Source organism: Balaenoptera ricei, chromosome 5, assembly GCF_028023285.1.
Source record: "Balaenoptera ricei isolate mBalRic1 chromosome 5, mBalRic1.hap2, whole genome shotgun sequence".
Taxonomy (NCBI): domain Eukaryota; kingdom Metazoa; phylum Chordata; class Mammalia; order Artiodactyla; family Balaenopteridae; genus Balaenoptera; species Balaenoptera ricei.
The window spans coordinates 54,703,261-54,731,103 of record NC_082643.1 but is presented as its reverse complement, the minus strand read 5'-3'; the positions used below and the strand labels follow the sequence as shown (position 1 = coordinate 54,731,103).

The following is a 27,843-nucleotide window of genomic DNA, read 5'->3' as shown; positions in this document are numbered from 1 at the left end:
CCAAGGGTAATAACTCCGCTAGGAGTAATCACTCACATAAAATAATTCTTGTGATAATAATTTTTCTGCTTTCTAAAAAGAATTTGATGTACATGAACATATCTCTAAGAAATATAATGTTTTGTCTGTTTTTTAATGTTATATAAATGAAATCATCTGTCTGCATTCCTTTTCCTCTTGCTTATTTTGCTTAATAAGTTTGTGAAATTTGTCTGTATTGTTGCATGCAGCTATAGCGTGTGCATTTTCATTGCCATATGGTATTCAATTGTATTCATATATCACGGTCCATTCTATACCTTTGATCAGTTTCTGAGCGGTTCCTAGTTTAGTTGCTGTAAAAACAGCCCCGTTAGGAATATGAATCCTGGTGTACACATGCAAGAGTTTCTCTTGGAATAAGAAGTAAAATTACTGGGTGGTGGGTACGTGTATGATGCCTATTTTTCTGAAGTGGTTTTACCAGTTTACATTCCCCACAGTGTACTGAAGCTGTCACTGGTCCACCCCTTTTCCAATATTTAGTATTGTCCAGCTTCCTAAATTTTATCATTCTGTTGAACATTTAATATCTTTTATGTTTTTAATTTATATTTCCCTGATTGCTAATGAGATGGTGCTCCTTTAACTAATTAATTTATTTGCCATTTGGATTTCTTTTGTAAAGTCCCTTTTCAGGTCCTTTTGCCCATTTTCCTTAGGATCTTCTGTCTTCCCTCACCCTGCATTTTTACCTCTTAAAGTATGTCTGTGGCCTCTTTCAAAGTGCCCTATTCAAGTTTGCTTACATTTAGAAATGAGAGACCTGTGTTCTAAAAATAATCTTTCTCCCCCTCATTTCTGGGGTCAACTGTCAGTGCAGTCATTCTCAGGGGTTAGGTGCAAAGAAGCCAAATTAAACCAATGTGAGAAATACAGAAGGAACTTTTTCATTGGGGGGAATGTTAGACTAGATTGGATTAGGTGACTTTCATTTAAGGTCCATTCTAGTTTTAACATCATAGCTTCTAACTCATATTAAACATATATAACTGGTTTGTTGGCACATTAAATGTTTCTGCCTCTCAGTGTACCTTACTTTTTTTTTTTTTTTTTTTGGGCGCATCGCACAGCTTAGTTCCCCGACCGCCAAGGATTGAACCCGTGCCTCCTGCAATGGAAGTGCAGAGTCCTAACCACTGGACCGCCAGGGAATTCCCAGTGTACCTTATATTAACCAAGCACACAGGAACATATATAAAAACCATAATGTCAAAAATTTTAATTTGCAGAGAGAAATGTAATTATCAGATTCATTGATATAGGTCAGCCCATTCTCTATATAGGCCCAGTAGAAGGAACTTATAAGATCTCAAGGATTGGGGGTGCTTTTTCAAACAACAAACAATCCCTTGGGAATTTAAATATATGGATGCCTCCTGGTTAAAAATGACTGCCCTAGTGAATCACTGTTAGTGTTAGGAGTGTATTGAACCCTTTAGTTGTGTTGGAGAGGAGAGGTTGAAAACATTGCATTAATATACATGGGAAGACAATTTATAATAAGAAGGTTGTCTATTAAGCTTAGAATCAGAGCTCAGGGGAATTAGTTATATTATCTTAATGACTGATGTCATCAGACTAAGATTCATTGATGCATCTGTCTCTGTTTTAAGAATTGGCTTCATGGATCTGATATTCATGTTTATGGGCTGGAGCATTTTCTTCCTGTGTACTAGAGTCAAAATTCCAAACTTTCTTTATAACTACCAGGCAAGTGAACCTACTATTATTGTTAACATATACTTTAATTAACATATACTTTCATCAGTTTCCTGTAATCCAGTCATGTCTCCACCATGTTACAATTTGGTAACCTTCACTGGATTTTGTATATTTGTGTACATTCTTGGAGGATAGTTTTATTTTTGTGTGTGTATTGAAGGCTACTATGTTGTTAATCCTCTCTACTTAGGTGGAGTTTCAGATTGTGGGGATAGTATTTCGGGGATAAGGTAGTGGAGTGTGAGGGTAGTAATGAGTGGGTGGGTTCTCAGTATCTTTGGATATTTTCTTTTTTTTTCCTGGACCTCAAGAAATGGAATTTCTTCCCTCATCCTGGGGCCCTTCTTTCCCAGACCCATCCCTGACCTATTCCTTGGGATTATAGTGTGAACCACTATCCAAATCTAAGCTTTCTTAGCATGCTGTCAATAGTGAGAAGTAGACTGTCTTCAGACCCACCTCTGGTAAGGCCAGTCCTACTTCGAATGTTCTCCATTTAATCACACTTCTTGGCAGTAGCACTGGGATCGGAAGAGTTGGGCTGCTGGTACCTTTGATCTCTTCCCCTAGTCAGTAACTTAATTTGCACCTGCATGTTTAGCTGGTTTTGTTTTTTACCTGCCACCTAGTGGCTTAAATGTTGCTATACTATGGATGAGCTCCCACCAATTTTAGCAAAATAAAGAGGGAGAAAGTACCTAGAAAGATTATGTAGTCTCCCCTCCCTTCCCCTCCCATGGTAAGATTATCTTTAAATCATATGACCCAGATGATTATCAGTCTTTGTATTAAGGATTTATTTCAAATAACAAAGTGCTTTATTTGGTGATTTATGTTATTTAGGCCCAAAGCTTTGATTTAATTGCTTTCTTTTAGCTTATTTTTTGAGGTCTACAGACTGTTAGGAAGATATTTTTATTCTGTTTCTCTCAGTGACCTAAATTCTTTTGGGGGATCTTTGTTATTTATTGTGAAATGCTATTTTACTTTTATCTAACACTTCTTACCACTAAGAAGACACTGAAAAATTAGTAACTCTGCGAAAGAAGGGATAAAATTTACTTATCTGTGAAACAACAGCATATTTTTTGATAAGTCATTCTTTTTTTTTTTAATTTAATTTTTATTTTTGGCTGCATTGGGTCTTCGTTGCTGCTCGCGGGCTTTCTCCAGTTCTGGTGAGCAGGGGCTACTCTTCATTATGGTGCGCGGGCTTCTCATTGTGGTGGCTTCTCGTTGCGGGAGCACAGGCTTCAGTAGTTGTGGTCCGCGGGCTCTGGAGCGCAGGCTCAGTAGTTGTGGTGCATTCTTAACCACTGCGCCACCAAGGAAGTCCGTATCAGGTAAATTTAAGGTAATACTTGCTGCTATAGTAAAGTCTCTGGTTTAAGATGATAAAATTTCATTTCTCAGGCAGTGTACAGTACAATATGGTATTGAGTGGATGGCATACCATGCTGTCACTCAGAGACCCAGGCCCCTTCTAATGTGTGGCTCATCTAACCTCTAGGACAGTGCTTCAAACTTTAGTGTTCATTAGAGTCACCTGGAGGACTTGTTAAAACAAAGACTTGGCCCTCATCCCGTTTCTGATTTAATAGGTCTGGCAGTGGGGTGTTGAAAATGTGCATTTCTCTCAAGTTCCCAAGTGATGTTGGTGCTGCTGTTATGGGGATCATACTTTGGTACCCCTGCCCTGGAGTTGAAGTTGAAAACCGCTGCTCTAGGGCCTTGGTGTCTTTTGCTTCCAGTTGATGAATAAAGAAAGAATCATCACTTTTGAGAGGTTTTTATGGGTCCAGCCTGGACATGGTAAACATTGCTTGTGCCCTACTTCCACTGGCTAGAACTGAGTCTTGTGGCTATAGTTAATTACAAGGGAGACTGGGAAATAAAGCCTAGCTGTGTGTCAGGAAGAAAAACAACCTGGTTTTAGGGAACACATAGTAGTATCTGTCACACGCAATTTCTAAATAGAGTACTTTAAATATATTTGTTAATGTAACTTAAACTCAAAAGTGCCATGTTTAATTAATTAATGTGGAAGTTGTTGAAGTTTATTTTTTATTTATTTATTTTTTAAAATTTATTTATTTATTTTATTTATGGCTGTGTAGGGTCTTCGTTTCTGTGCGAGGGCTTTCTCTAGTTGCGGCAAGCGGGGGCCACTCTTCATCGCGGTGCGCGGGCCTCTCACTATCGCGGCCTCTCTTGTTGCGGAGCACAGGCTCCAGACGCGCAGGCTCAGTAGTTGTGGCTCACGGGCCTAGTCGCTCCGCGGCATGTGGGATCCTCCCAGACCAGGGCTCGAACCCGTGTGCCCTGCATTGGCAGGCAGATTCTCAACCACTGCGCCACCAGGGAAGCCCTGAAGTTTATTTTAAAGTTAATGGGTGGGCTTCCCTGGTGGCGCAGTGGTTGAGAATCTGCCTGCCAATGCAGGGCACACGGGTTCGAGCCCTGGTCTGGGAGGATCCCACATGCCGCGGAGCGACTAGGCCCGTGAGCCACAACTACTGAGCCTGCGCGTCTGGAGCCTGTGCTCCGCAACAAGAGAGGCCGCGATAGTGAGAGGCCCGCGCACCGCGATGAAGAGTGGCCCCCGCTTGCCGCAACTAGAGAAAGCCCTCGCACAGAAACGAAGACCCTACACAGCCATAAATAAAATAAATAAATAAATAAATTAATTAAAGTTAATGGGTTATTTTAGGGAATTCTCTGGTGGTCCAAGTGGTTAGGACTCCGCTCTTCCATTGCAGGGGGCACGGATCCCTAGTCAGGGAACTAAGATCCCACAAGCCATGGGGTGCAGCCAAAAACAAAACAAAACAAAATAAAGTTGATGGTTATTTTAGTAATAGGTATTTGTGCACCAAAGACCACCTGAAATAGTAAGCCCAGATAATGATAAAGACAAAAAATTGTTTTTCATGGTTAGTTTTATTTATAAAAATAATTCAGATGTATTTTCACTAGTGAATTTGTATTTATGTTATTAGTGAATTCTCTATTGTATAGTTATGTAAAGTTATCCATGTCTAAGATAAAATTATTAAAATACAGAACACCAGCACCAGTTAATTATCCACATAGTATTTGAATATCTCCCTTCAAGAAATCAAATTAAGTATTACTTTATAGATATAACTTCAGTATTTAATAGCAGATCAACATTTTGGAAAGAATATGGCTTTATTGTCAGTCTTAGGCTTGAATCCTAGTTTTGCTGCTTACCAGATATATTGATATTAATGAGTTATTCAACCTTTTTGAGCCCCATTTTTAATATTTATAAAATAGTGTCAGTAATGACTATTTCATAGGGTTGCGATAATGTATGTAAAACTTTTCATGTAGTCCCTGGCATAAAATAGATGATAAACAGTAGGTATTATTATAATTATCATTAAAATTGAAGTATATTTTCTTAATGAAGGGATATTTTGTGTAATGAACTTACTAGTTCTTCAACGAAAATTCTTTATTTTCTAAATCTAAGACATAAAAAATAAACTTTTAAGAAAACTTAAATATGGCCTTTGTGTTCACATTCCTAAGCACATTCTTTTTTGAAAATATGCTAAGTAAGCTACAGATAATGCAACCAGGGATAGAGCAGACTAATCCAAGACTTAAATTTTGTGTTTTGAATTAACATTTATACTGCAGAGAATTCCATGTATACGTAAATACCACTACACCTCTGCCCCTCTTTTTTAGTGTCAAGTAAAAAAACTTTTTAATGTATATTTTCTGATTATTTGATAATTAATAATTTAATATTATGTATTTAATATTTAAATATATTTTATTGAGCTATAATTGACATATAATATTGTATTAGTTTCAGGTGTCCAATATAGTGATTCAACATTTGTGTACATTGTAAAAATGATCACACAGGAAGTCTAGGTACTGTCTGTCACCATACTAAGTTGATACAATATCATTGACTCTATCCCGCATGCTGTGCTTATTTATTTTATAACTGGAAATTTGTACTTCTTGATCCCCTTTACCCATTTCACCCCACATCCCCTACCTCCCTCCATCTAGACCTGTGAGGCTGGGGGTTTTGTTTTGTTTGATTCCACATGTAAATGAAATCATGTGGTATTTGTCTTTCTCTGTCTGACCTGTTTCACTTAGCATAATACCCTCAAGTTCCATTAATGTTGTTTCAAATGGCAAGATTTTGTTCTCTTTTATGGCCAAGTAGTATTCCATTGTATACATACACCACATCTTTATCCATTCATCTGTCTACAGACACTTAGGTTGTTTCCATATTTTGGCTATTGTAAATAATGCTGCAATGAACCTAAGGGTACATGTATCTTTTCATACTAGTGTTTCTGTGCCTGATATATTTTTTAAAATTTTTAAAAATTAATTAATTTTTTTTTAATGTGTGGAATAGCAGCTTGTGCTCTTCAGCTAACTTCTCTTATAAACCCAGCAGTCAGTGTTCATAAAGTTGTCTCTGTTACTAAGTAATTTCCAAAATGCTATGCTTACTAGGGTAGGAAAATAAAATAGACACTACTGTCATCTTTATAAAAATAACTACACGAAAGTTTTGGTTGAGTTGATAAACTTCATTTAGCTGGAAAAATTCACTTGTATGAAACATTTTCTCCCTGGATGATGATGAATAAGTGGAAAGTCAGTTTATAATTAAATTAACAAAGGCCCTTGAAACTCTAATAAAATTAAATTTATTCTTTAAGCAGTTTGCGAAGGCAATTACTTCACCCTTATTTCAGTTCATCATCTGCTCAGTATTTCTGAACAGCCCTATTGTTGACTGTTAGCCTCTTGCCGTTTTATGCTTTTTTTTCTTCCAGTTTTGAGAAGAAGTTTCACTTAATTATGTGGTTTGTGGTATGAAATTTAAATTCTGCCTCAAAGTGCCATGTGTTTGTGTGGTTTTTAGTTCTTAACTGAAACTGAGGTCGGTTGTAATGTTTACACTTCTGGATTTTTTTTTTTTTCCTCAGAGGAAAACCACCTACCTTGAGCATGAACTTTCAGGAAGTGTTCAGGGGTATTTGAACTAGGATTGAGAATAGGAATTAGGCAGTCATATTTTATTCCTTGAAAGTTAGAAAACAAGATTAAAGACGGTATAACTTTTGGGGGAATCTTTATATAGCTTGACATAGAAAAGATGATGAAGCATCCCTGGATCCTGGGTTTTGTTTTTTCTTTCTTTCTTTTTTTTAATTTTTATTTTATTTGGCCACACGGCATGTGGGATGGATCTTAGTTCTCTGACCAGGGGTCGAACCCATGTCCCCTGCATTGGGAGTGCGGAGTCTTAACCACTGGATCGTCAGGGAAGTCCCTTGTTTTTTCTTTCTTAATCTGACAACTCTAATATCAAAAGTATTCTAATATATTCTATTACTGTGCGATCAATTTTAATTTGAAAAGAAAGAAAATACTGTCACTCAAAGGAAGAAATTTCAGGGACTTCCCTGGTGGTGCAGTGGTTAAGAATCTGCCTGCCAGTGCAGGAGACACGGGTTCGACCCCTGGTCCGGGAAGATCCCAAGTGCTGTGGAGCGACTAAGCCCATGCGCCACAACTACTGAGCCTGTGCTCTAGAGCCCACGAGCCACAACTACTGAGCCTGCGTGCTGCAACTACTGAAGCCCGTGCGCCTAGAGCCTGTGCTCCACAGCAAGAGAAGCCACTGCAACGAGAAGCCCGTGCACCGCAATGAAGAGTAGCCCCCGCTCGCCACAACTAGAGAAAGCCCGCACGCAGCAACGAAGACCCAGTGAAGCCAAAAATAAATTTAAAAATTTATAAAATAAAAAAAAAGGAAGAAATTTCAGTGGCTTCTTTCTCTTTACACCCCCCCCCCTTGTTTTTTGATTTGGAAGCTTCGAATGTTAGAATTTGCTGACTTTGGCCTGTAGTAGTGAAGTGGCAATGGATAGATGCTCAAAATTATTTTCTATATTTTTTGCAAATGATTCATTGAGGATACCAAGCCTCTTTAAAAAAAATTCATGGTTTAAATCAGATATTCCCTAACGTAAACGACTTTAATCAGATTATATAAAAATCTAATAATAAGAAATTGGCTCTACAGAATATAGAAAAGTGAATGCTGTGGTTGGAGAGATTAGCAAATAGATACCACCAAGGTATCTCAGGAGTTTTTCAGTGTGAAAGGAATACTGCAAGGGACCTAAGATGGCTTTGCCTGTTTAATTACTTAAACACATCATACTCTGTCCAGGGAAGGTGCTAGGCTAGAAATCTGAACAAAGCAGTGTTACTAGCAAACTTTTGTGATATTTTGTAAGAGCAGTAAGTAATTTCACTGTGTTCGGAGGCAGGTGTGAATATCTCGTTGTCTTGATTTGTGTTTCTCTAAATGAGCAATGTTGAGCATATTTTCATATGCCTATTAGTCATCTGTATATCTTTGGAAAAATGTATATTCAGGTCTTCTACCCATTTTTTAAATTGGGTTGTTCGTTTTCTTTTTATTTATCCAATTTTTTTTAACTTAAAAAACATTAAAATAGCTCTATTGATCATTGCTTTTTGTTTCTTTTTTCAAATTCAAAATAGGAACTGACAACGTCTCAGAAAAGTGGTGGGAATGTTCTTCAGATGATGTATGAGAAACCTGAACGGTGGTCTTTCACCTTCCAGTCATATGCCTGCCTCAGTCGAATACGAGCTCAGCTTGCCGCTCTCAATGGCAAGCTCAAAGATGCGGAGAAACCTGTATTATTTTTTGAACGATCTGTGTATAGTGACAGGTATATATAAATGACTGTACTTGTCAGTTTGGAATCTTGGCTTAGAAGTGGACTTTTTTTTCCTGTTTCCTGGGAATCAAAGTAATAAGAGAGGCTGAGTTTGGAGATTTGAGATGGAAAATGACATTTAATACCTTCAGCAGTTTGGTACTAATGCCATTAGGGAAGTTCTAGCATAATTGCTAGCTGCCATGGAAACTGGTATACTGGCCATCTGATCTCATTCAAATTTGCAGAGAAGTTTTTTTTCTTCCAACCCTCTTAAAATTCTTATCTGACCTGGTTAAATCTGGATCTGTATTCTAGACTTGCACCTGGAGCTAGGAGATCATATATCTCTAAGGGAGGCTTAGAATTACCCTGCTTATTATGTAAGGATTGTTTTACTAGAGTTAGATCTGAGGTTCTCAAACTTTAGGACCCCTTTCATTCTTAATAATTATTAAGGAGCCCAAAGAGCTTCATGTCTTATTGATATTTATGTTATTAGATATTAAGGTTGAGAAATATAAAAAACATTTATTAACTTATTTAAAGTTAGTAATAATAAATCCATTACATGTAAATAAAAAAGATGTGAAAATTATATCTTTCAAAACAAAAAATTAGTGAGAAGAGTAGCATTGTTTGAAACTTTGCAAATCTCTTTAGTGTCTGACTTAATAGAAGTCAGCTGTATTCTCATTTGTGCTTCTGTTTTTAAGCAGTTGTAAGCTTTTGGTTGAAGTACAGTATATAAAGTAATCTGGTCTTTCACAGAACCCCTAGAAGGGTCTTGGGGACCACCAGGGGTTCTCACACCACATTTTGGGGAACCGCTGGCCAAGTACATATTTTCTGTAGTTGGAGATAATGTGTTGTTTTCTTCTGTTGTTGTTTTTTTCTGCTAACCAAGGCATTATCTGCCATGGGTTTAGGAGAATGTTTCATGTCCATTTAGTAGATCCGTTTTTTCTTTGTGCTTTTTGGAAAGAATTTATGTGTTGATGTAGACTCTCTTTCAGGTATATTTTTGCATCTAATTTGTATGAATCTGACTGCATGAATGAAACAGAGTGGACCATTTATCAAGACTGGCATGACTGGATGAATAACCAGTTTGGCCAAAGCCTTGAACTGGATGGAATCATTTATCTTCGAGCCACTCCAGAGGTGAGAAACAATAAACATTTGTTTTGTCCATCGACATTTCAGAGTAATATTTAGAAATCCTTTCAGTGGGATGCAATGAAGGCAATTTAGTTTAACTCCACTCCCCACCTCCAAATTAGAAACTCATAACTGTGTAGATAGAAACATTCTTTTTTCCTAAGCAAACTGTAAGCCCACATTTGGAAGTTGCTCTTTTAGGCCCCTTCTGTGTTCTTCCTCAGTTCTGTTCTTCATTATTTCTTCCTGACTTTCTCAGGGTCTGTTATCTATCACAGCTGCATTAAGAAACTTTCTAAAGCAACCCCTAGAGTGTAGGCTTCATGAGGTGGAACTTTAGGTATTTTAATTACTGTTGAATTTCCAGTGCCTAGAATAGGGCCTGGGTACATAGTGGGAGCTCAGTAAATGTTTGCTGAAGGACTGCCCAAGTTGGTGGAGGTCCATTTCAAGAAATCCTTTATGGTTGTTTGTGGCTTGGAATGGGTGGGCAGTAGCAGCTGTAGTTGAGAAGAGCCTTAGAGGACCCTTGCCATTTTCAGTTAAGGGAGCTTACTTGAAAATGTGCCTTTTGTCATAGGTTGTAAATAGCTATTCTTGTTTACATATGAAATTATGTTATGAATCCAGGAAGACCAAGTAGATAGATGCCTTTCATAAAAGTAACCTAAATAAGAGCTTACATTTGTTAAGGAATTTCTGGTTTTGGTGCTTGCATCCCCATTTTTCTCTGTTTTTTATTCCTGTTTCTTCCCTAAGTCACAAAGTAGGCTCTGGTGAATGTAAATGCCATGACTTCTAGCCTGAAAGAATACCGTATTGCTGTTGAAGCTGAATTTTCAAAGAAACTAGGTTTCTAATTCCAAGGGATGATTTTGTTCCTCTTCTAATGTCAAGTAAGCCAGAATTTAACAATAATAATTTTGAAATTCACTTTTATTTTTGAAAAGAATTTTTGTTTTTAATTATGAAAATAGTAAATACAAATATAGAAGAAAACATGAAGAATACTAATAATTTCATTCTGCTAGAAACATTCATAGTCAGTATCTTAAAGTCTAACACAAAACTTTATTTTATTTTTAAAATTTTTTAAAAATAAATAAATAAATTTATTTAAAAAAACAAAACCAAAAAACATTCTATTCTGGTTACCACCCTTTGTTACAGCCTATTCCATTTTAACTCATTTCTATTTTTCCCATGGTCTTTAGAGATAAGAGCCTCAAGGGTATGGAACAGTTCGATAGTAATTCCTCATCTTGAAGATTCACATGCAATGTCAGTTGTGTGAATTAGCACCCCAATGCTACATGTGTCTGAGGCCTGTGATTTCAGGTTCTCACTGGTGAATTATTTATTTTCAAGTCATTGTCTTGAAATGTTTTCAAGCTCCCTCTCTCTCACTCCGGCTTGTGGATGGAGTTTTACTAGCTCTCTTTTAATGAAGGCACAACCTCTCAAGACTCTCTGTTTTCTTCAGGAAGATCAGCTCCAGCTCCTTATACTACATAGCCTACTGCCTCATATCTCCTGGAATGACTCAAAACCTCAAAGCTCCATGCCCCAACCTGGGCTGGTTGTTCTGCCATTCTGTTTCAAATTTGCTATTTTTGGATTTTTTATTCTTATCCTCTTGAGACACCTATTCACTTATCTCTTGTGGATCCTGTATTGCCTGGTTCTTCTTTTTTTTTTTTTTTAACATTTTTATTGGAGTATAATTGCTTAACAGTGGTGTGTTAGTTTCTGATTTATAACAAAGTGAATCAGTTATACATATACATATGTTCCCATATCTCTTCCCTCTTGCATCTCCCTCCCTCCCACCCTCCCTATCCCACTCTTCTAGCTGGTCACAAAGCACCGAGCTGATCTCCCTGTGCTATGCGACTGCTTCCCACTAGCTATCTATTTTACATTTGGTAGTGTTTATGTGTCCATATATACACTACCACTCTCTCACTTTGTCCCAGCTTACCCTTCCCCCTCCCTGTGTCCTCAAGTCCATTTTCTAGTAGGTCTGGGTCTTTATTCCCGTCTTGCCCCTAGGTTCTTCATGACCATTTTTTGTTAGATTCCATACATATGTGTTAGCATACGGTATTTTTCTCTTTCTGATTTACTTCACTCTGTATGACAGACTCTAGGTCCATCCACCTCACTACAAATAACTCAATTTCGTTTCTTTTTATGGCTGAGTAATATTCCATTGTATATAGATGCCACATCTTCTTTATCCATTCATCTGTTGATGGACGCTTAGGTTGCTTCCATGTCCTGGCTATTGTAAATAGAGCTGCAATGAACACTGTGGTACATGACTCTTTTTGAATTATGGTTTTCTCAGGGTATATGCCCAGGAGTGGGATTGCTGGGTCATATGGTAGTTCTATTTTTAGATTTTAAGGGACCTCCATACTGTTCTCCATAGTGGCTGTATCAATTTACATTCCCACCAACAGTGTATGAGGGTTCCCTTTTCTCCACACCCTCTCCAGTATTTATTGTTTGTAGATTTTTTGATGATGGCCATTGTGACTGGTGTGAGATGTTATCTCATTGTAGTTTCGATTTGCATTTCTCTAATAATTAATGATTTTGAGCATTCTTTCATGTGTTTGCTGGCAATCTGTATATCTTCTTTGCAGAAATGTCTATTTAGGTCTTCTGCCCATTTTTGGATTGGGTTGTTTGTTTTTTTGATATTGAGCTGCATGAGCTGCTTGTAAATTTTGGAGATTAATCCTTTGTCAGTTGCTTCATTTGCAAATATTTTCTCCCATTCTGAAGGTTGTCTTTTCATCTTGTTTATGGTTTCCTTTGCTGTGCAAAAGCTTAAGTTTCATTAGGTCCCATTTGTTTATTATTTATTTATTTATTTTTAACATCTTTATTGGAGTATAATTGCTTTACAATGGTGTGTTAGTTTCTGCTTTATAACAAAGTGAATCAGTTACACATATGTTCCCATATCTCTTCCCTCTTGCGTCTCCCTCCCTCCCACCCTCCCTATCCTACCCCTCTAGGTGGTCACAAACCACCGAGCTGATCTCCCTGTGCTATGCGGCTGCTTCCCACTAGCTATCTATTTTACGTTTGGTAGTGTATATATGTCCATGCCACTCTCTCACTTTGTCACAGTTTACCCTTCCCCCTCCCCATATCCTCCCATTTGTTTATTTTTGTTTTTATTTCCATTTCTCTAGGAGGTGGGTCAAAAAGGATCTTGCTGTGATTTATGTCATAGAGTGTTCTGCCTATGTTTTCCTCTAAGAGTTTTATAGTGTCTGGCCTTACATTTAGGCCTTTAATCCATTTTGAGTTTATTTTTGTGTATGGTGTTAGGGAGTGTTCTAATTTCATTCTTTTACATGTAGCTGTCCAGTTTTCCCAGCACCACTATTGAAGAGGCTGTCTTTTCTCCATTGTATATTCTTGCCTCCTTTATCAAAGATAAGGTGACCATATGTGCGTGGGTTTATCTCTGGGCTTTCTATCCTGTTCCATTGACCTATATTTCTGTTTTTGTGCCAGTACCATACTGTCTTGATTACTGTAGCTTTGTAGTATAGTCTGAAGTCAGGGAGCCTGATTCCTCCAGCTCCGTTTTTCTTTCTCAAGATTGCTTTGGCTATTTGGGGTCTTTTGTGTTTCCATACAAATTGTGAAATTTTTTGTTCTAGTTCTGTGAAAAATGCCACTGGTAGTTTGATAGGGATTGCACTGAATCTGTAGATTGCTTTGGGTAGTACAGTCATTTTCACAATGTTGATTCTTCCAATCCAAGAACATGGTATATCTCTCCATCTGTTGGTATCATCTTTAATTTCTTTCATCAGTGTCTTATAGTTTTCTGCATACAGGTCTTTTGTTTCCCTAGGTAGGTTTATTCCTAGGTATTTTATTCTCTTTGTTGCAATGGTATTTGGGAGTGTTTCCATAATTTCTCTTTCAGATTTTTCATCATTTGTGTATAAGAATGCAAGAGATTTCTGTGCATTAATTTTGTATCCTGCAAGTTTACCAAATTCATTGATTAGCTCTAGTAGTTTTCTGGTGGCATTTTTAGGATTCTCTATGTATAGTATCTTGTCATCTGCAAACAGTGACAGTTTTACTTCTTCTTTTCCAATTTGTATTCCTTTTATTTCTTTTTCTTCTCTGATTGCCGTGGCTAGGACTTCCAAAACTATGTTGAATAATAGTGGTGAGAGTGGACATCCTTGTCTCGTTCCTGATCTTAGAGGAAATGCTTTCAGTTTTTCACCATTGAGAATGATGTTTGCTGTGGGTTTGTCGTATATGGCCTTTATTATGTTGAGGTAGGTTCCCTCTATGCCCACTTTCTGGAGAGTTTTTAATCATAAATGGGTGTTGAATTTTGTCAAAAGCTTTTTCTGCATCTATTGAGATGATCATATGGTTTTTATTCTTCAATTTGTTAATATGGTGTATCACATTGATTGATTTGCGTATATTGAAGAATCCTTGCATCCCTGGGATAAATCCCACTTGATCATGGTATATGATCCTTTTAATGTGTTGTTGGATTCTGTTTGCTAGTATTTTGTTGAGGATTTTTGCATGTATATTTATCAGTGATATTGGTCTGTAATTTTCTTTTTTTGTAGTATCTTTGTCTGGTTTTGGTATCCGGGTGATGGTGGCCTCATAGAATGAGTTTGGGAGTGTTCCTTCCTCTGGCAGGCAGATTCTTAACCCCTGCGCCACCAGGGAAGTCCCTGAACTTTTAAATTTTTAACAAAATTTTATTGAAGAATAGTTGATTTACAACGTTGTGTTTAATTTCTGCTGTACTGCAGAGTGACTCAGTTATACATATTTATATTCTTTTTCATATTTTTTTCCATCATGGTTTATCACAGGTAAATTATTTGTTTTTTAACTAAACTTATTTTATATAGTGTATTTCAAGTATGGATGCCAAAAGTTTATACACATATTTTGACTTATTTTTGAGAGTAACACTTGGTTTAGAGCTACCAAATGGTTGAAAAGCACAAGGAGAGGGAAATGAACTACTTCAACTTCCTAGGGAAAATAAATAGAGATTTTGGCTAGCATAACTAAAGAGACACTAAGGAAAAATTTAATGGCAGCTGGCAAGAATAATTGTTCCTTGCCTTCTCCACTCCTCCTACCTGTTTCTTATTGCTTGCTTTTAGAAATGCTTGAATAGAATATATTTACGGGGAAGAAATGAAGAACAAGGCATTCCTCTTGAATACTTAGAGAAGCTTCACTATAAGCATGAAAGCTGGCTCCTGCATAGAACACTAAAGTAAGACTTCCTTATTCTTATTTACTATTCATTTTAAATTCCTTTATCAAATTTTAATCCAAATCATGTATAATTTTTCATTTTTAGCCATTTTTATTTATTAGTATTGTAGGATCTCCCAGAATTAAGTATGGATTTTGATTCTTTTTATTGCAATGAGATCCTATTTTCTTAAAGTTTTTACAGCTAATCTCCCCCAGCAGTATTTACAGCATAATATATGGAATTTCACATTAAGGGATAAAGTAGGAAATATATCTGTATACATTATTTAGGTACAAGCATACCTTGTTGTATAGCACTTCACTTTATTGTGCTTCGCACATGCTGCATTTCTTACATATGGAAGGTCTGTGGCAACCCTGTGTCAAGCAAGTCTGTTGGCACCATTTTTCCAACAGCATTTCCTAATGTTGTGTCTCAACATCACATTTTATAAATTCTTGCAATATTTTAAACCCTTCACCAGCAAAAAGATTATGACTCACTAAAGGCTCAGATGATGGTTAGCATTTTTTAGCAATAAAGTATTTTTAAATTAAGGTATGTACTTTTTTTTAGACATAATGCTATTGCACACTTAATAGACTGCAGTATAGAATAAATGTAACTTTTGTATGCACAGGGAAACCAAAAAATTTGTGTGACTTGCTTTGTTGCAATATTTGCTTTGTTGTGGTATTCACTTTATTGCAGTGGTCTGGAACCAAACCTGCAGTATCTCTGAGATATACCTATACTCTTTCAGAGAGAATTTTAAGATATTTCCAGTTTGTTTCTTAGATCACTGTACTTTGTCATTAGTCAGATCTTGGTTCAGACGCACCTCACTTATTAGTGTGCAACCTTAGACAATCTCTGAGCCTCAGAGTGACCTCCCTGAGCTTTAGTTTTCTCATCTATAAAATGAAAACATTCCTGGACTTCCTTGGTGGCGCAGTGGTTAAGAATCCGCCTGCCAATGCAGGGGACACAGGTTCGAGCCCTGATCCAGGAAGATCCCACATGCCGTGGAGCAACTAAGCCCATGCGCCACAATTACTGAAGCCCTCGCACCTAGAGCCTGTGCTCCGCAACAAGAGAAGCCACCACAATGAGAAGCCCACGCTCCGCAAGAAGAGTAGCTAGCCCCTGCTCTCCACAAGTAGAGAAAGCCCATGTGCAGCACCGAAGACCCAACGCAGCCAAAAATAAATAAATAAATGTATTAAAAAAAAAAGACAGCAAAATTCTAAGAAAAAGCAAGCATTCCTACTTTATGGTATGATTTTGGTTTTTGAGGAGAATTACATTTCACAATGCCTAACTTTATATATTTTATACCTGAGGTTTTTAGACATGTATAGTAAATCTAGGTGAGAAAGAAGGGGCTGCCAGATGAAGTACTTGGCAGGATAATTTTAATATACATTTTGTTTTCCAGTGAAGACGTAAGAATAAATTTTTAGTATTTCTCTTTTATTTGTTGCTTTTTCTAATTATTTTGTTCATCTCTCTCTTTTCAAACAGAACCAACTTTGATTATCTACAAGAAGTGCCTATCTTAACACTGGATGTTAATGAAGACTTTAAAGACAAACACGACAGTCTGGTTGAAAAGGTAGATTTATACAAAGACTATAAATGTTTGTTTTGTCTTGTCTAAAGAAGTGTTCTAACTTTGTGAGAAAACAATTTTCTAAGGAAAGATTACATAAAGTTATATTAAGAGACAGTTAAGAGCTTTAGAGGGATTTAGACTGTTTAGATTCTCATCTTAAGTTCAACTTCTAGCTTTGTAGCCTTAGCTAAAATGAGGACCTTCTTTATCCTTTAGTTTCTTTATCTGTATTATAAGGGTAACCATGTTAACAAAAGTTCTTTCTCACTCTCCTCTGCTTTGTTCTCTTTTCTTCCCCTCTTCTCTATACCACCAATCTTTAGATAATAATGAACTATTTGTGAAATTAAACTTTTTCAACTAAATTCAGTATGGAAGATGTTTGAATCTGTAGGATATGGATCTCATCCATTTTTATATTAACTAGAGTCTTGAGATTAAAGATTTTTAGTTTTGAGTTCTATTTGGGACCTTGTCAGTGATAACTTGGCACTGCCTAATCATTGGGTCATTGTCCTAATCAGAGTTGATCTATCCTCCATATATTTGGAAGTTGACTATATTCTATAAAGTGAGTGGTGCTCATATTCATAAAGGGACTGGCAGAGAACCTATTGATGAACACTTGAGAGAGAATAGTAATGGGATTTGTATAAATATCCTTATATCCATGTTAATTAACTTAGTGATCTAAGAGCTAAAGAAGAAGCCACATTTTTTTGTTGTTTGTTTAGTTTTGAGAGAAATTTTATGTTTCTTTTTTCCTGTCACAGAATGTCTGCTGTTTACTATAATAGGTATTTAACATTTATAAGGGATGTATCTCAAGAATTTTGAAAATCTCACCATTTATAGATAACTACTATAGCATATAGTTGTTTTTCCCATGATATAAAGACAAGCATATCTGGAAAATTCAAGTGACCTCTTCATACTAATTTAATGATGTTAAAAAACATAGTACAGAATTCACTTGTGATACTGTTAAAATAAAATAAATAAAATTAAGTCAGCCATTGTAGTACTAATAGCCAACCATCATTTTAACTAGATAAATCTGTAAAACCACTTTTTAATTTTATCTAACACTGCTGTATTTTGATTAATAATCACCATTTCATATTATTATTTATTTTTGGTTTAATTAGTTTTGCTAGAGGTTTGCTTTCTTTTTCAGGTATTTTTGCAAGGCAATAATCTTTGTCTATTCAGGAGAATTACTGTGCAGTCTAGAATATGTAGAGAGCAGTATCTTGAATTGTGACGTTGGCCAGTTGGCTAAGTTCATTCACTACTTATATGACCTTTCCTCACATACTAATATTACAGTGTGTATATATGATTCAGATTTGTGCTTCAGAAAAATTATAAATCTATTACATAGATTACATACATAATCAGGACCTTTAGACTTATTAAACCGTTGCAATTATTAATGTTATCAATACTAAAGCTGCACATGTCAGTGGTCTGTGGTATTATAAAGAGATAATAAAATTAGTGTTATGGCTGTTATAGAACTGTATCAATCTTAGATGTAAATTTAATAACTCCTGTGATGACATTTTAGGTCATTCATCTTCTAATACTGAAGTATTTGTTAATATTTCTTTTGAAACTAAATGATATGGCTTTGTGATAGAGTTACTTATACAGTTGAGGTCTTCAACTGTGTAGATACTTTTAATTGAAAATGAATATTAGATATCTCAAATTAGCCAAGGAATTATATTAATATTTTTTTCCTCCCCTCAGGTAAAAGAATTTTTGAGCACTTTGTGATCTTGCTGAAGACTACAGGCAGCCAAATGATTACACATACTTCAGCTTTGTGTCTTCATAGGTCCATATTCATACAAGTCTCTCTTCTAAACCCAAGTTTTTAACTATTTTTGTTCCAAGAAAAAAATTTTCTTTAATGAATCCTATACAAAAGTTTATAGCTAGTTTTTCTTTTTTCTTTTTTGTTTTTTTCTTCTTTTCTTTTTTGGGGCTTTGAAAAAAGAAAGACATTTAAGTATCCCTTACAACAAGATGTCTGGGGGTAGATGGTTCCAGAATCATTATAGTGGCTAAGCTGCATCATAAAGGACCCAGCCTCCTTCTGTCTTTCTCCTCTATTATCCTCCTCAGCCGGTTGACTTTTTTTTTTTTTTCTGGTGCTTCTCATCTCAGTGACCAATTTCTTAACTACAAACTTTAATGTTACATAGTAAATGGTAATGTGTCCTGTGTAAATTAGTGTACCTGTTAAAAATTGAAAAGTGGAATTTAAGGAATCCCTAGGAAAAGTATGATGAGGTTTTATTTTAAATGCTTTTGATTAGGTGCCTTCCCTTCTACCTTAATTTATGTGGAAGATAAGACCAGGTTTAGTATTTAGTTACTTCACTGACTTATTAATGTGTCTATAATACATTTGTAGAGAAGCAGGTTAGACTTTGTTCCCGGTTTGTAATGGCATAATTTATAAATCATTTAATCTTTTTCCTGCCTTTGTGTCTACATCTATGGTATGAGTGAGGCTTCATCTTTTGCATGGGATTTTGTAGGATTAAAGAGAAAATGTTTCTATACTTAAAAGGTAACTGAAGATTATTACATGAATAGAAAGATTGAATTTATTTGGAACTTAAATAGCTACCTGCTTTTTCCCTTCTCAGACCATTCTTTTAGAATGGAGTATTACTATTATAGTTAAAAGATTGGCTTAAACTATGATTGTCTTTAAGTCATTTGAGGTGGAATTATAGTTTTCCTTAATTTCTTCCCATTTTTATAGGGAAAATGTTAGTGGGACATAGTGAGGGATACATTTTTCCATTTTATTTTTTATTGATGCTATACTGGGAATGAGTAGTCTTTCTTTATACTTGGTGAGCTGTCAAAAGGGAAACTGAAGACAAGGTAGATTTTCTTCTTAGCAGTTAAGTCTGTTTAGTTAGTCCCAGCTCTTATTTCCTGCCTCCTACTTTCCCTACTGTCTGGATTAATTAGGCAGCCTACTATTTAAAGTTTTATTTAAAAGTAAATAAAAGTCACACATTTCTACTTTGAGAACATCATCATCACCTCTCACTTCATAGTTTGCTTTGCTTCTCTGTTGGATTATACCTGAAGTTTTTTTCCCCCTCCTTTAAGAGAAATTACTGATAAAAATGATCTTGCTTTATGTTATATATCTTGAAAGCATTATCATTTTTTGTTGATTATATGTTAGTAAATACATATATTAATAAAGCAAGCAAGGGGTAAAATAGTTGTAATTTAAAACAATCTGCATGGGTTCATTTTAGGTCTGTATATATAGATTTAGGTCTGTACGTATAGATTTCTTTCAACTTTGTTTATTTAAGGTGTGCAGTGTGCAGTGTGTTTTCTTTGTATTTAACCTTTCTACTTGCCATTTTAGAAAAATTCTCTGTTTTTAAACGAGAGGAAGAGTTACTTTTACTTTGAAACTATCATCTTCCTTTTTAAAATATCATTTCTTGTTTTTGGTTTCTTGATATTCAGAGATGATAATTTAGTGAGTTAAACAGTTTAGATGCACTGATCTTTGAAAAAGAGACTTGTTTCAAATCTGTAATTGCCATAGATATTTAAATTGTCTCATGATATTGTATAGATTTGTGTTTGATATAAATGAATTTGTTACTAAATTAAATATTTGCTTAATAAATAAGTAAAAATATCATGAACTCTCATGGAGCTTACACTCATTGAAATGATTGCATTTCTTTTAGAATGAAAATTTATTCTACTTTTGAAGAAAATTATGAATATATAAAGATTGACAGTGGTTTATATAAATTAACATTGACTCTATTTTAAGTGGAGACATATTTCAGAGATTTTCCACAACCTTTAAAAATGTTTAGCTTAATGACTTTTTAAATATGTAAAATTGAAAAGAAGCTTAAAAAATTATTATTTGTCATTACTTAAAAGCTGTACCACTGGGTGAGCACAAGGGTATTGAGCCTAGTGGTCTGCATTATCTCTTGAATCCTGTCTTCCCTATCAGATCATCTTTCTTCAAAGTATATGTACTACTTTTTATAGTTTACTCTTCTAAGAAGGTGATTAATTGTACAAGACTTATCCCTTCATTCAGAGTTTTCTCATCTTTTATGCCTGAAACTTAGAGCAGTGTTTACCAAGCCCCTAGAAATCAGGTCTGTTATATTTTAAAAGACAAGGAGTCCCAGAGTGTTTTTTACGTAGAGGTATAAATCTCATTACCTACAGAAAAATGCTAGATAAGTTGCTTAAAGTATTACAAATCCTGGTAGATAATAGCCTTCCTCATTTGAAAAATCTTAACCTCTTTCCTTTATTTATTTATTTATTTTATTTTATTTTATTTATTTTTTGGCTGCGTTGGGTCTTCCTTGCTGCTTGCAGGCTTTCTCTAGTTGCGGCGAGTGGGGGCTACTCTTTGTTGCGGTGCGCGGGCTTCTCATTGTGGTGGCTTCTCTTGTTGCGGAGCACAAGCTCTAGGCCCACGGGCTTCAGTAGTTGTGGCTCGCGGGCTCTAGAGCGCAGGCTGAGTAGTTGCAGTGCACGGGCTTAGTTGCTCCACGTCGTGTAGGATCTTCCCAGACCAGGGCTCGAACCCGTGTCCCCTGCACTGGCAGGCGGATTCTCAACCACTGCGCCACCAGGGAAGCCCTTACCTCTTTCCTTTGAAAAAAATTTTTTGGGGGGGGAAATAATTTTAGATTTACAAAAGTTGCAAAATTATTAGAGTTCCTGTGTACACCCATGGTAACATTTTACTTAACAATAGTGTATTATCATGACTAGGCAATTGACTTTGGTATACTACTGTTAACTAAACTACAGAACTTATTTTTAATAGTTTTTATTTTCATTTTTTAGAACAGTTTTAGGTTCACAGGAGAATTGAGTGGAAAGTACAGAGTTCCCATGTACTCTCTGCCCCCATACTTGCACAGCCTCCTCCAAAAGCAACATCCCCCAACAGAGTGGTATGTCTTTTATAATCAGTGAACCTACACTGACACATCATTACCACTCAAAGTCCATAGTTTGCGTTAGGGTTTACTCAGTATTGTATCTTCTGTGGGTTTTGACAAATGAATAATGACATGTAACCACCATTGTAGTATCATACAAAATAGTTTCCCTGCCCTGAAAATCCTCTGTGTCTGTTCATTCCTCTCCCCTAAACTCTGGCAATCACTCATTTTTTTATTGTCTCCATAGTTTTGCCTTTTTTCAGAATGTCATGGAGTTGGAATCATTCAGTAGGGAGCTTTTTCAGTGGCTTCTTTCACTTAGTAATTTGCAGTTAATTTCCTCCATGTCTTCTCATGGCTTGATAGTTCATTACTTTTTAGCACTGAAAACTATTCTGTTGTCTGGATGTACCATAGTTTATCCTCTCACCTACTGAGGGACATCTTGGTTGCTTCCAAGTTTTGGCAATTATGAATAAAACTACTTTAAACATCGGTGTACAAGTTTTTATGAGGACATAAGTTTTCAGTTCATTTGAGTAAATTCCAAGGAGTGCAATTGCTGGATCATATGGTAAGAGTTTGTTTAGGTTTCTGAGAAATTGCCAAACTGTCTACCAAAATGGTTGTATCATTTTGCCTTTCCGCCAGCAATGACTGAGAGTTCTTGTTGCTCTACATCTTGACAGCATTTGTTGTCAGTGGTTTGGATTTTGGCCATTCTAATAGGTATGTTGTTGTATCTTATTTTAATTTGCAATTCCCTAATGACATGATGTTAACCGTCTTTCCATCTATATATCTTCTTTGGTGAGGTGTCCATTAAAGTCTTTTGTCTTTTTTTAATTGGGTTCATTTTCTTAATACTAAGGCTTAAGAGTTCTTTGTATGTTTTAGGTAATAGTCCTTTATCAAATATGTCTTTTGCAAATATTTCTCCTATCTATGGTTTATCTTATTCTCTTGACATTGTCTTTTGCAGAGCAGAAGTTTTTAATTTTAATGAAGTCCAGCTTATCAATTATTTCTTTCATGGATCATACCTTTTTTTTTTTTTTTTAAAGATATTCGCCATGTATTTCTTCTTTAGGTTTTTTTTTTTTAATTTATTTTTATTTTTATTTTTGGCTGTGTTGGGTCTTCGTTTCTGTGCGAGGGCTTTCCCTAGTTGCGGCAAGCGGGGGCCACTCTTCATCGCGGTGCGCAGGCCTCTCACCATCGTGGCCTCTCTTGTTGCAGAGCACAGGCTCCAGACGCGCAGGCTCAGTAGTTGTGGCTCACGGGCCTAGTTGCTCCGCGGCATGTGGGATCTTCCCAGACCAGGGCTCGAACCCGTGTCCCCTGCATTGGCAGGCAGATTCTCAACCACTGCACCACCAGGGAAGCCCGATCATACCTTTTGTTTTGTTTTGTTTTTTAATTTAATTTAATTTATTTATTTATTTTTGGCTGCGTTGGGTCTTCGTTGCTGCTTGCAGGCTTTCTCTAGTTGCAGCGAGCAGGGGCTGCTCTTCATTGCCGTGCGCGGGCTTCTCATTGCGGTGGCTTCTCTTGTTGCGAAGCACGGGTTCTAGGTGCACGGGCTTCAATAGTTGTGGCATGTGGGCTCAGTAGTTGTGGCTTGCAGGCTCTAGACCGCAGGCTCAGTAGTTGTGGCACATGGGCTTAGTTACTCCACAGCATGTGGGATCTTCCTGGACCAGGGCTCGAACCCATGTCCCCTGCATTGGCAGACAGATTCTTAACCACTGCACCACTGGGGAAGCCCCATACCTTGTGTTGTATCGGAAACTTCATCGCCGTATCCAAGGTCATCTAGGTTTTCTCCTATGTTATCCTCTAGGAGTTTTATAATTAATGCATTTTATTTTTAGATCTGTGATCCATTTTGAGTTAATTTTTATGAAGGGTGTACGATCTGCATCTAGATTCATTTTTTTGCATGTGGAGGTCCAGTTGTCAGCACCATTTGCTGAAAGACTAGCTTTGTTTAATTGAATTGCCTTCGCTCCTTTGCTGAAGATCAGTTGACTATAAATATGTGGCTTTATTTCTAGGCTCTCTATTCTGTTTTATTTTTAATTTTATTTTATTTTTGGCCGCGACACGCGTCATGCGGGATCTTAGTTCCCCCACCAGGGATCAAACCCGTGCCCCCCTGTGGTGGAAGCCTGGAGTCTTAACCACTGGACTGACAGTGAAGTCCTTACTGTAGCTTCATATTAAGTCTTGAAGTTGGGTAATTTTGCATTTCCTAGAGGTATGAGCTACTTAGGTTTAGTAACACTTTGGGTGCTTTTTGAGGTTATCCTAATAAGGTTTTTCTCCTTTTAAGAATTTATTTGTATAATGAAATCGTTTTTTCTCATCTTCAGTTAGAGAGTAGAATATTGAAAAATGAAGGCAGGTTTGCCATAATTCATTTTTTTCCTTATTCTGTGTAGTGCCTTGGAATGTTGTTATTAATTATAAAATTTATTAGTACTGAGATTAGTAATGCCAAAAATGTTTAAATACAGTCCTCCCCCATAAGAGCTGTTCAGTAATAACTTTCTACCGTAACATCTTTTAAATGATTATGTCATTGTTCAGATAATCACCTTTTTTTTTTCTCCTTGGGTATAAAGACTCTTCCTACTCTAAAATATACTAAACAAGTATGCAATAAAGAACAATATTTAAACATTTCCAGCTCAGACAAAAACATAATAATTTACTTGACACTACACAGAGATTATCATTTTGAACACACTTGAACTGTACATCAGGTAATTTTGCTTTGCATAAGTATGTGAAATGAGAGGAATGAAAAAGTTATATCTTTTAGGACTCTCGTCTGTTATATGTAGATGTCATTTCCATGTGTTTTGAAGTTTCCTAAAGGTGTTTTTTTGTTATAACTTAATTTTAAGTGGCGTTTGAATGCCAGATAACCATTAGTCCCCAAAAGGGTGGAAGATTGGTGGGGGGAAATGGTACAGAAAGCAGAACTCACCTTCCAAAGAATGATTTCTTTATTCCTCTCCTCCACCAGCCGTCACTGACTATCAAATTTTCTTCCTTGGCAAGTACAGTAAACCTTGTTTACAATATATTTTATGCACAATCTATATTGTGTATTTCTTGTAAACTTGTTATTATTCAATCGATACATTTTTGGTATCTTAGGATATAATATAATGTGCCCCATTAAAATTAATGGAAGGTATTTCACTTAAAGCTTTTTACTTAGTGACAGCTTTTTTTTCAGTAATAAAAGACATTAAGTGAGGGATAGGTATGTAATTTGAATTCGATTCAGTTTTACATACTCCCTTTCCCCCACCTTTTAAAAAATTACTGTGACTGCAGCTCTGTAATTGTATGTTTAATGAGGTATAAATTCTTAATATGATATTGATGTTCTCAGAATATTTTGTATGAATGAAGATTTGGGTTTGGTTCAAAGATTTCACAAAAAATTAACACCAAGTTCTGTTTTGGCAGATTTTGAATTGATAAATATCAAAGTGTTTCTTTTAAGAATTAAGACCATCCTCAAAGAAGATTATTATTAATATGGCTACTCTTTGAATTCATTTAATTTTAGTTCTGTGCCTAGAATAAAATACGTACTACACAGATCAATGTCCATTGTACTAGAATATAAAAGGTGATAATTAGAAGTCAAACTAGGTATCAGTACTTTAGTTTTTGGTTTATGTTTTTATGATTACCTTAAAAATATTTTAGGTATAGAATAACAAGTACCATAAATAGAATAAAAGAATCATTAAATATCAGATATTAAAATCCTTTCTTAACCATTGTAACTTAGACTCTGTGGTAGACAAAATTTATCACCGTTTTACAGATGTGAGAGGCTGAGGGATTTCTCAAGATCCCACAAAGACTAAAGCTGAAACAAAACCCAGATATTTTGACTCTCTAGAGTGGGGTTTCATTTTATTTTAGTGAGTAGCGACTCTAGTTTTACTTCTGCTCTTTATATCTAGGGTCATTTTTCTTTCCGTCCCTAACTCTGTCTAGTATTTCATGCCCATTTAAAATAGCAATTTGAAAATAAAAATCCGATAACAAAAGTAGTTTAAGCCCATGATTATTTTATAGTGAAATCAGTAATTGTAGCCCTTTGCCACATGAGGTCATTGTATACTTGGTTCTTTCCTCTGCTCTGCCTCTAATCCAAGCATCACAATCTTGATGATGAGTGGTTGGGAAAAGATAGGAGCTGATGAGAGGTCTTTTGCATTACCAGAGCAAAAGCATTAATTGAGTAATAAAAACTTTATTGAGTGAGATTTTATGTGTACAGATGTTGGGGAGGGAAGAAAATGAGCTGTCAGAATAAATACAGGCAATCAAAAAGGCAATGCTTTTAGAATTATTTTACTATAAGAAAGTCCGGTACCCAACTCCCAGGGGCTTCTCTAGGTATTAATTGAATAATACCAATTGTTTTTTTATGGGATAGTGATTGGTTAGATAATTATGCCTAACAGGTTGCCAGGAAACTTAATTTTCTAATGTTCACTCATTAGACTGTTTGTTAAGGGTTATCTTGCAAGACTGTTTACCATTTGCTTAGCAATTATGTATACAAAGAAACTTAACAGTTATTTTTACTGTTCTGTGGAACTGCGTGGAGCTCAGACTGATGCTTATTTTTCCAAGAAGGAAGTTTTACTTAACAAAACCATGATCTAGAAAGTGATTCAGTAACAGAGTTAGGTGAAACCTGATTTTCGATTGACCCATCTTCTGAAACATATCACCTTTTAATGTTACTTGGCATCACTTCAAAATGTTGGTAGTATTTGGTGATATTGAATATATTTATATGTGTGTGTATGCACTGTTTTTACCATTATCCCTTGTTTAAACTAATAAGATTCATTCAAAGATAAGGCATCTTCTAAAGCTGCCATTTTGTCCTTGCTGTTACTGTCAGCTAGAGTGGAATCACTTTATATTAGAAGAGTAAATTAGGAAACTGGCTAATGTTATGAAACAATTTATGCTTCACTCGGCTCAGCAACACTATTTTGATATGTTGTACAGAGCTTAGAATACTAGTTATCAAATTCCTGCCTTGGGGACAGAATAGACGGTATGGTCATCAGTTATTATTTTGCTGATGGTTGACATGAACTGGTTGCTAGATTAGTAAGTGAAATAAACTTATTAAGTATGATAACTAATTTTTAACAGACTGACCTTAAATAGACAATTGAATATTGTCCTTTTCAGAATAGTTACCTTGAGAGACTATATGTTTATTCCAAAGATTCTGCCATTATTCAAAACACTCTTGGATCTGAGTTTAGAATCTGAGTTATATAACTGTTTAAATGTGATTCAGGTTCTTTTTGTGTGTGTGACTGGATATAGTTTTTTGTTTTTTTGTTTTTTTGTTTTTGTTTTTTTAATGACCATAAATCATTTAGTGGCGAGTCTAATGAACAAAATGGATAGTAAAACTTGAAAAAAGCTGCTTTTAGCCATAAAAGAAGGTAACAGTAAGGCACTTAGATTTCTTTTCTTGTTCAGTTTATGAAATATATGTGAAGGAAATTCATACGTTTTTTGCTAATTCAAATGTTTTTGACTAACGGCAGACTCTAAACAACACATAACCTATTGGTATGGTTGCTTTGAAGGCAATCCTTAGTACAAGGTTCTGGTATAGTTAAAAAAAACCAAACAGACCCAAACATTGTGTCCTGTTATGTTTACATTCGGTATATACCAACAGTCAGCTGTTGTTAAGTAAGAATTTATCTTTAGTATTTTTAACATCACAGAGGCAGTAATGATTAAGAACACAGGCTCCCAAGACAGACTGCTGGCTTCAAATCCTGGCCCTGCCACTAATTGTCTAACGTTAGGCAAGTCATTATAATCTTGGGAAAGTAATATTTTAAAATTTCTTTATAAGAGGGCCATAAGTAATAGTACCTACTTATAAAGTTGTACAATTTTAATGTGTAGTATATATAAAGCATTTAGAACAATGCTCAATGCATGTTAGCCATTACTATTAGTACTTTAATTTCCTTTCATTCAATATCTTGGTTGCTGAAAGCATCTGGAAAATTGGTAAGTTTGTGCAGTTATAAAAAAAAAAAAGAGTGAATAAAGTGGAACTATAGTAGGATAATCACTGTATTTTTTGAGTGGAAATAGTTATGGTGTGTGGAGAGAGAGATTCACCAAACTTCATTGTTGTTACCTCTGGTGAGTGGGATTGGAGTG

The 27,843-nt window shown here is 35.8% G+C and overlaps 1 protein-coding gene across 2 annotated transcripts in view; it reads left to right on the top strand.

Annotated features, from left to right (window-relative positions):
- MOB1B (MOB kinase activator 1B) overlaps positions 1-27,843 on the top strand; it is a 131,402-nt gene that overhangs the window by 80,079 nt on the left and 23,480 nt on the right. The window contains exons 6-10 of one of the 2 annotated variants that reach the window (XM_059922884.1): positions 8,356-8,549; positions 9,554-9,701; positions 14,888-15,003; positions 16,513-16,603; positions 18,359-19,728. In XM_059922884.1, coding sequence (XP_059778867.1) covers positions 8,356-8,549; positions 9,554-9,701; positions 14,888-15,003; positions 16,513-16,603; positions 18,359-18,385 — 576 coding nt within the window. In that variant the 3' untranslated portion in view covers positions 18,386-19,728. Of the gene's footprint in view, positions 1-8,355; positions 8,550-9,553; positions 9,702-14,887; positions 15,004-16,512; positions 16,604-18,358; positions 19,729-27,843 lie in introns of those variants that run through there. The other variant, XM_059922885.1, reaches the window with a different exon arrangement.